At 44.1% G+C, this 9,850-nt stretch overlaps 1 protein-coding gene and 1 long non-coding RNA gene across 5 annotated transcripts in view; one reads left to right on the forward strand and one right to left on the reverse strand.

The window, feature by feature from the left end:
* Positions 1-6,432, forward strand: part of Slc44a1 (solute carrier family 44 member 1) — a 197,111-nt gene extending 190,679 nt beyond the window's left edge. For both annotated transcript variants that reach the window (XM_031377416.1, XM_031377418.1), the window contains exon 16: positions 5,587-6,432. In XM_031377416.1, coding sequence (XP_031233276.1) covers positions 5,587-5,601 — 15 coding nt within the window. In that variant the 3' untranslated portion in view covers positions 5,602-6,432. The remainder of the gene's footprint in view (positions 1-5,586) is intronic.
* The window catches only part of LOC116096025, an 11,137-nt gene continuing 6,696 nt past the window's right edge, over positions 5,410-9,850 (reverse strand). For 2 of the 3 annotated variants that reach the window (XR_004120802.1, XR_004120801.1), the window contains exons 3-5: positions 7,903-8,042; positions 6,805-6,855; positions 5,410-5,678 (exon numbers count right to left, since the gene is read on the reverse strand). This is a non-coding gene — a long non-coding RNA (uncharacterized LOC116096025). The remainder of the gene's footprint in view (positions 5,679-6,804; positions 6,856-7,902; positions 8,043-9,850) is intronic. The other variant, XR_004120803.1, reaches the window with a different exon arrangement.

A 9,850-nucleotide genomic window follows, 5' to 3' on the forward strand; every position in this document is an offset into this window, starting at 1 on the left:
CTTGGTTTCTGTTGGTAGGATTCTTGTGTTTGCCTTTCGCCATCTCTTGATTTTTGGTGTTAGATGTTATTAATGTCTCTGACTAGAGCTTGTCCTGTCCCTGCTGCTCTGCAAGTCCCCTGCGACTTGTGGGGCCTGTGCCTCCCGGCTGGCTGCTCTGGTGTTAAAATCTCACCAGGAGAGAAAATGGGGGCTCTCACCAGAGTCTCTGGGTTAAGGTGCTCCCTGGAGGTAGGTCCTCCACTTGCAGGGAAGGGGCAGAGAAGGATGCTGATCCACCTCTGTCACTAGGAAGCTGAGAGGATCCTGTCCTTGCCGCCCTGCAGCTCCTCTAGGACTCGTGGGGCCTGTGCCTCCTGGCTGGCTGCTCCAGTCTTAGAAACTCACCGGAGAGAAAATCTGCTTTCATTTTAAAATGTCTTTGTCCTTCTTTTGTTTTTAGACAAAGTCTCACTTAGCAGCCCAGGCCACCAGCCCTTGACCTATTTGTCTCAAATCTCCTGAATGCTTCTATTAAAGATATATACTCCAGGCCTGATATAGAACTTAGTCAAGTGAAACCTGACTGTTTTTAAAAGAGGGTCTCATGTAGCCCAGGATGGAAAACAGGGTCCCATGTAGCCCACCCAGGCTGGCCTCCAACTTGCTGTGTAGCCAATGATGATCTTAAACTTCTGTCCCTCCTCTTCCCTCTCCTTCCCCCTCCCCCTCCTCCTCCTCCTCCTCCTCCTCCTCCTTCCTCTCCTCCCCCTCCTCCTCCTTCCTCTCCTCCCCCTCCTCCGCCTCTTCTTCCCCCCCCTCCTCCTCCGTGCTGGAATTGCAGGCAGGTGTTACTATTCCTAGTTTATGTAGTTCTGGGATTGAATCAGGTTGCATGCATATCAGGAAAGGCATTCTACAAACTGAATTACACCTTAGCTCTATTAACTGAAACCTTTATTTCCTCTGCAGCAGATGTTTAAATATAATATGTATTATATTTAAACTCAAATTTTTAAAACCAGGCATATTGTCCAGAGGCTGCCCACGACACAATATAGCAGAGGCTCACCTGGTCTGGCCTCAGTGAGAGAGACTGAGCCTAATCCTGTAGAGACTTGAGTTCCCAGGGAAGGCGGATGGGGACTCACTCTAGGAAGCAAGGGGAAGGGGAATGGGATGAGGAACTGTGGGAGGGGGACCAGGAATGAGGGGGCAACATCTGGAATGTAAATAAATTAAAAAAAAAAAAAACAAGCTTATTGTTTTTCTTCTGCAAGAGGTAGGGGGAGAAAGATTACCCACTTCTGACAGAAAAGAAAAAGAAAAACCAGTCTTCTGGTGGGGAACTTGTTCTTTCTCTTCCAGTCAGTCAGGGGAAGGGGAAGGTGCCAGGAGAAATGTGGATCTGCCCATATGGGAAAGCTAAAAACCTCGTGTTTCAGATCCTTATACCTACTATTAACACAGTCTAGGCTCAGCCTGCTGCTCGCTGAGCCTCTCAGCAGGGTACGTAGATTGCTCCTCCATCACTGGATCACATGAAAGTCATTGGCAGAATAGGCAGTTGCTATCCTGGATTTTAAAAAGCCACTTTAACATCCCTGGCCTGAGAGGAAGCAGTATGAGTAGTGACATGCCAAGGTACTTTCCTCTTCTGTCGGTGGAAATTCATTTTTGGTACATTCTGTGTAGCCTACCTTGAACTCACTACAGAGCTCAGGATGACCCCCTTTTTTCTTTTTGTTTTTCTTTTCTCTGTCTTTTTCTTTTCTTTCTTTCCTTCCTTCCTTCCTCCCTCCCTCCTTCCCTCTCTCTATTTCTTTCTTTCTTCTTCTTTTTTTTTTTTTGACAGGGTCACTCTCACTATGTAGCCCTGGCTGGTTTGGAACTCACTATATAGAACAGGCTAGCCACAGACTCACAGAGACCAGCCTTTCCAGAGTTCTTGGATTAAAGGCATGTGGCACCATGCCTTATTTAGTCTCCAGTTAGCGCTTCCTTCTCTCATTTACTTAATCAAATGTTCATACAATGTATTAAAAAAATCACATTTTTAAATGTATTCTAATCATGTTTTCCTTCCTCTCCCCCAACTCCTCCCAGATCTTCCCAACCCCACTTCCCACCCAACTATATTCTTTCTCCTTCTTAAAAAAAAAAAAAAAAGCCCACAAAATGAAAATCAAAACAAACAAAGCAGGTAAGACAAAAAACAATTGAACAAAACAAAAGCCACCCCCACCTCAAACACACACACACAAATGGAGTTCATTTCGTGTTGGCTAACTACTCCTAGGCATGGGAGTTGCCCTGGGATTTGATTGATAATCCAGTGACACTCCACTGGAGAAAACTGATTTCCCCTTTCTCAGCAGGTATCATTTCAAATAGCTTCTGGTTGAGGGGTGGGACCCCACGTCCACTTCCTCTCCTCTAGCTTTAATCTGCACAGGCTCTGTGCATTCTGCCTCAGTACCCGAGTTCTTATGTGCTTCATTCAGTTGTGTCTGGAAGATGCTATTTTCTTGGAGTCATCCATCCTCTCTGGCTCTTATAATCTTACACTTACTCTTCTGCATGGTTCCCTGAGAGGAGGGGTTTGATGAAGACATCCCATTTAGGACTGAGTGCCCCAAAGTCTCTCACTCTCGGTGCATTGTCTAGTTCTGGGTCTCGGTTGGTTCCCATCTACTGCAGGAAGCTTATCTGAGGAGAGATGAATGAGGCACTGTAGGTATAGCATATGTCATTAGGAGTCTCTTCATTGCTCTGTTCCTTTAGCAGAATAATAGTATTAGGTTTTCCCCTGGGCCTATGACCTATCTAGTCTCAAGTTCTTGGGTACTTTAAGAGTTTCTAGTATGGGTTCCAGCCCATAGAGTGGGCCTTAAACCCAACTTTTAAAATGTGGTTAGTAGCTGGAAAGTGGTGGTACAGCCTTTTATCCTAGTATTTGGGAATCAGAGACAGATGGATCTCTGAGTTTGAGGACAGCCTGGTCTACAGAGATGAAAACCAGTGCTGTACACAGAGAAATCCCATCTCCAAAAAACAAAAAAAGCAAAACAAAAAACAAAAACATAGTTAGTTACCCCCCCCATAGCATTTGTGCCTGTATTACCTTCTTGTAGGTTGTAGCATTGATCTTGATGATTACCTTTCTCCTCCAGTGTCATGCAAGGAACCTTCCAGGACTGTGAACAGGAGGGGTAAGGATTCTATTTGGGAACCAGCTTGACTTTCTCTGATGACATAAGTGAGTGTTGTCTCCAGCAGTAAGGCCATCAGGTTTTTTTGAGTAACTGTCTTAGTTAGGATTTCCATTGAAGCGAAGAGACACCATGACCATGGCAACTCTTACAGTACGAAAGCATGTAATTCCAATTTCAGAGGCTTAGTCCATTATCATCAAGGTGGGAAGCAGGGCATTCATTGTGCAGGCACACATGGTGCTGGAGAAGCTGAGAGTTCTATATCTAGATCCAAAGACAGCAGGAGACTGGATTTTGCACTAGTCAGAGTTTGAGTGTAGGATACCTCAAAGCCCACACCCTCAGTGGCATACTTCCTCCAACAAGGCCACATCTCCTAATAGTGCTCTGGGACTAGAAAAGGACATTAGGAAAATTAATGAACTTGAATAAAGTGTGGTGTGCAGTTAGCAGCTATCTCCCAGTGCTGGGTCAGGAGTTGTGACAAATGTACCACAGAGCTCTGAGATGTGACAATGGGGAAGATTAGGTGACAAGTAATGAGAACACTTCATTACTTTTATGGATTTTAAAATATATATGTAAAACTGTTCTAAAATAAAAGTTAAACTAAAATAGTAGTAAATAGTTTTTTCTCAGTCTCAGAGAAATCACAGGTTTAGCTAAGCCTACTGTCTGTGCAGTGTGACCTTAACTAAGCACCGTCGGTATTAGATGTCAGTCTAATTATAGGAAGCACTACTCTCGGCAGTGGGAAAGATCATGAAGGTTGAAGTTGTGCATCCCAACCTAGAAGACCAAGAGCATGGGATCCATAGACAGGAGGCTTAGAGGAGACACTGGAGGACACAAGGAGCTTTGCGATTCCTTGGGAGAGTAACTGGGGTCATAGAAGCAATACTCTGGAGCTATTTGATTTTTCACTTGCCAAATACACTGAAAATGGGAAGACATCTGAGATGGACGCATGAGCAGAGAGGCAGCAATGGGAATGGGACGCTGCCATCTCAAGACCACAACCCTGAAGTGAATCAGTGATGCTGTTGATGTCAGTGGTGATGCTGATGTCAGTGGTGCTTCTGGCTGCCGGGGTCAGGCTGGTGAGAAGCAGAACCTAGTGTACAGATGTATAGAGACCAATGTGTCCGGGGATCTTAGACGCCACTAAATGGCTGCATCTTTAAGCTACTTTCTGTCTTCTGGATCCAAGCCCATCCTCCCTGCATGTTGAGGTCAGGACTACTAATTTCCGCTTGTCCTCCCTTAACCTTGAACTTGCATAAGAGTCAAGCTGAGTCCACAATTCTCAATTAGGTCTCCTTCATTGATTTGTCCTAATGGATTTTTAAGACTTTTTTTTCTCCAGCACTATGGATGGATAGAACCCCATTTCTTGACTATGTGAGGCCAGCATTCTACCGGAATCACATGCCCAACCATAAATTTGGCCAGAAATTACTTCAAACTTGTAGCACGAGACTCTAAGAATAAGAATGCTACACGGAACACCATGTTCCCCATTGTCACGTACTGTGCCTACTGCGAACCGTTCCTCTACCCACAGGATCACTCTTTATCCTTTTATATATATACCCTCACACACTACACAGACACATACACAACATAGACACACATCGTACAGCACACACAACACAACAATACACCCCCTTCATACACACATCACACATATACCACAATACATATACTTCCCCCTTCATATACACATCACAGTTGATACATTCAAACATCACATAGACCACAACATGTATACACCCCACACACACACACTCCACTGCCTGCATCTGTTTTCTGAATACCTTGTGCCTACCTCTAGACCTGCCCATCCTCCATCCTTCAATGAATATTCCTTAAGGATAAGGTCATTCCTATCAACACTACAGTGGATTTCCTCTTTTCAGTTCATTTATTCATTCCCTGTCTGACAGACGCTGGTGAACTGTTGCAACACTCATTTTCTTGGTCTGGACTGCCCCTCTGCTATTTCCAAGCTTGAAAAGGCCACATTTTTATCTGAGTTTCAAGTTTGAGCCTTTGAGGGCACCATAAACCCAGGTGTGTCAGTTTAGCCTTGAGTTTAACTCATAGATTTTTCCTCAGTGTGGCTTTCCTCAGGGAAATGTAAAGCACAAAGGTTAAGGAGCTTGCCCATAAATCACAGCTGATGAAGGGGTACAAGTAGAATTTGAACCCAGGCTGCTGCAGACATTCATTTTATTTATTGTTTCCTGTGTGATTATATTCAGCCTCTTTAATATTTCATAACATCTAAATATTATCCCATATGGTTTATCTTGGATTGTTGGTTGCTTCTTCTTGTGTCTCCTTCTCCAAATAGAGGAACACTCACTCTCTGGATGTGTTTCCTTTCCAGCTCAGGAAAAGGTGACCTGTCTCTGGAAACTGGAAGAATGGACTCCAAGGAGGCTGTTTGCACAAGGCCCTCCCAGTCACCAGCTGTTGAGTCTGTGAGGAAGATAGGATCTTATTACTTCAATGGCAGCGATCAAGAAGGTTCTCTAACCTGGAACAGCCAAATGGATTTACTACAGTGGGGCCAGCTAATTAATGATTAATCAGAAGCATTTGATAGTAATCTGCTTTGCAGCCACGCCTTCAAACTTCACGTTGCTTTCTCTTCTGGCCTTGTAATGTTTGAGTCAAGCCCTGCTTCTCAGCTAGCGAGTGCTGGCCCGAAGTCAGAACTCGCAGGGGAATTCTCTGCGTTCATCCTGGGTCTGTCCTCTCTGACTCGGCTATTTATAGAGCACATGTGGGCTGATAACTATTCCTAGGGGCCTGCTGCATGCTAAGCATTGGGATGGGTGCCTGACATAATGCTGAATCCTCATGAAGCCCTGTAAAGTTTCTATGTACCATTGACACTTTGACCACGAGGATATGAGATGCTCAGAGAGATCATGTGTTGTGGGTAAGATCACACAGTTGATAGCATCAGTATTCCAATTCCAGAGTCCCTCCACTATAACCCTATGCTTTGCTCATTATTGCTACAGAGATAACTGCCCTATAGTGTCCCTATGGAGTGGGTATAGTGGCGTATGTTCATGGGAAGCGTCTTGGGGAAGGGTTGTAGAAGCACAGAAGAATCACAGAATTATTTTCTAAGCAAGATAACACTGTTTGTTTACGGCCCATGGATCATAGCTTCCTGCACCACCTATTTTTGTAAATAAAGTTTTATGGGAACACAACCACATCCTTTATGCATTGTCTGTGACTCCTTTCTTTCTGTGATGGCAGAGTTACATAATTTTATCAAAGACCCTATAATCCTCAGTGCCTCAATTATTGATGATATGGCCCTTGCAGGAAAGTCTGTGACCCCTGACTTAGATGATTTTGGAAGGAAGCTCACAGTTTTCATTAAGACCAATTTATTACATTTTCCCTTGACTGAAAACGGAAAACTTGATAATATCTACATAATCGCTGTTCTGATGATAATGGTATGTGGGTAGACAAGGCAGTGATGGGCAGGGATTATAGGGCTGTACTGTTATAACTAGTGAAAGATAGGCAGGGGCAGGGGGCTGAGAACTCCATCTCAAAACCCCAGTAAACTCCTTACCCCATAATCCTGTCACTCATGCAGTTCCTTTTCCTCTTGCCAAAGTGGGTCCTAAAATAACGGTTCACAGGCTTACAAGTGGTTTCCCACCTACAACGCACTTCAGTCCCAATATCCTGACTTGGAATTCAGAAACAAAGACAATCCAATCTCTAGTCATCTCTCTTCCCATCTCCCTTTGTTTCTAAGCCATGAGGAAACTATGCTAAATTTTAATGTATATTTCAAAGCTAACTTAAGTAGTTCTGATTCACATCTATGAAAACAGAAAAAGAAAAAACATAATACTTGTAGATTTTAGTGTTAGTCTGTTCAGGCTGCTATAACAAAATACTAAACATGGTGCAGTTTATAAACTGCAGAACCAGTTTTCCCAGTTTTAATACTAAGAAATAAAGGTCATTGAGTTGGCTATAGCTTCAATGTCTGGTTGAGAACTGTTTTTTGGTTCAGATAGCCACCTTCTCATACATCCTCATACACTAGAAAATACAGAGTCTCTCTGCACCTCCTCCCCTCCCCTCTCCTCTCCTCTCCTGTCCTCTCCTCTCCTCCCCTCCCCTCTCCTGTCCTCTCTTCTCCTCCCCTCTCCTCTCCTCTCCTCCCCTCCCCTCCCCTCCCCTCTCCTCCCCTCTCTTCTCCTCCCCTCTCCTCTCCTCCCCTATCCTCTCTCCTCCTCTTCTCTCTCCTCTTCACTCATTTTTTCTTTTACAGTCTCATTCGTAAGAGCCCTTGCCTCTGGGACCTAGTCACAGACCAAAGGCTCCAACTCCTCATCTCATCACTTTAAGGAGAAGGATTTTTACAATAAACATCCAGCCTATGACAGTGTGGTGTTTCCTAGCACACTTGGCTTTTATATATGATACCATGCCTCCTGAGCCGAAAGAAACAGATGTATTAATTGCATTTCTACATATGGTATTCAATTAATTTAGAAAAGTCCAGCTGTTTTAAAATTATATCAACTATGCTTTCTTTCACATGATTATGTATTTTTCACAGAGAAGTTTTCATAACTGCAGAATATTCCACCTCCTATATATTCTAAAGTTTTCCTAACCTTTCCCCATTGGTTGGGACATTAAAAGGTTCTACCTCTCTAGTTCCTGGTTTGTGTCCTACATCTTTTTCTTGGCATTCCTTTTTCCACCATTTCCTGTTGTGCCCATGCTGTGTCTGTGGTACAATCAGGATCTTTTCTTCGATTCCTGTCTGCTGATAGGTCATGGTGTATCCTGTACAATGGAGAGAAATACATTATAATTTCAAATCAAAGATTATTATTCCCTGCCATATGTCCCACCTTCCTAGACTCTCACACTAGAAGAGGGCATCAGATCCTATTACAGATGGTTGTGAGCCACCATGTGGTTGCTGGGAATTGAACTCAGGACCTCTGGGAGAGCAGTCAGTGCTCTTAGCCACTGAGTCATCTCTCCAGCCCTCATTTTCCCAGTTCAACTGTTCTGTCATGGAAAAGTACACATTGACCTTCAGAATGAGAAAGATATCTCTGGAGTGTTATTTTCCCAGGAAGGACTGACACAGTGCCCTCCTAACCTGACAGTCACAGCCCTGCAGTATCAAAGGACTCACAGAACCATTATCCTCTGAGGCTGTACTTAGGAAAATGGCTTATTTTAGGACATAATAATATGTAGGTAACATGCAGTATGTATTTTCTATGCATTAAGCATTATCCTAAACACTTTCTATTAAGGGGATGCTGTTAATACATACATTCGACAAATGAGAAAACAGAGGTATAGAGAGGCTAAGAAATTCTCCTGGCCACACAGCTAGTCCTTGTTTGTTTGATTTGTTTCTAGTTGTGGGGCACTGGAGTTTGGATGATGAAGCTGTATGTACAATCAGTTATACACTGTGGCACTGAATGCCTCTAGGCTCTACCTGGCTCATGCCACTTCAGAGTTACTGCAGAGTGAGAGGAGAGCTGTTACGGACAGCAGTGAGCCTTCCCTTTGTGCTGCGGAGACTTGGCTGGGGGCCAGCATCCTGGGGAGATTTCCTTTCATGAAGAGATAGATGGGAAGAGAATTGACTTTGTTCATAGTCATTCCCTGAACTTGAGTCCAGAAGCATGTCCAGGGCCAGACGTGTGCGCTGGCACACTTGTGCCTTCCGGGCTTTATCCCCAGTACCTAGTATAAAGTAGGCCAGCACACACTGTGACACAGAAATATCTAAATAGAGCTTTTAAGATAGTAATCTCTCTTCTAGGAGTTAATAGGGGCTTCTGCAGTAGACTGGGGTGGGGGACTAAGGGGAAGAAGTCCAGAGGATTTTCTGAAGATAAGTGCAATTACAGAGTCGAGTCAGAGAGGGAGTGGATTGTTGTTGGCCTGTAGCTTTGTAGAATGATGGCACTTAGGGTTCACAATGATACTAAAGTCTACCAGGCACAGTTCCAGTGCCCAGTCCCCAGCCCCCGTGACAGATTTGCTAAGCAAATGCCTAGCTTCTGTTTGGATATTGGCACTGGTGGGAATCTCCTCGACAAATAATCTATTCTACACTCATTTATTGTGTATTTATTTCTTTTTACAATTTTATACATATATGATATGTATTGATTATCTATCCCCAGATAACCCTCACCTTCTCCACAGGCACCCTCTATATGTTCCTCTCCCACCTTGGTGTGTGTGTTTGTGCTTTAAATAGCCCATTAAGTTCAATTATTGATGTCAGCATGTACATGGCAACATACTAGAGGCCGCTCCCCTGAGGAAATATGACTCCTCCCCTCTCACCAACCATCAGTTTCCAGTAGCTCCTCAGCTACAAGTGTAGCCTCATGGGCCCCTGTTCAAGTCCAGCTTGATCTTGTGCAAGTAGCTGCTGTGAGTTCATGAGGGCTACAGCCATCTTATGTTCAGAAGAAATAACTCGAGCTCTTCCATCCTTTCTGTTCCTCTTCCATGATGTTCCCTGAGCCTTGGGACGGATGCACCTGTGTGTGTGGTGTGTGTGTGTGTGTGGTGTGTGTGTGTGTGTGGTGTGTGTGTGTGTGTGGTGTGTG

The sequence above is a fragment of the Mastomys coucha genome, unplaced genomic scaffold (assembly GCF_008632895.1).
Source record: "Mastomys coucha isolate ucsf_1 unplaced genomic scaffold, UCSF_Mcou_1 pScaffold18, whole genome shotgun sequence".
In the NCBI taxonomy this organism is placed as follows: Eukaryota; Metazoa; Chordata; class Mammalia; order Rodentia; family Muridae; genus Mastomys; species Mastomys coucha.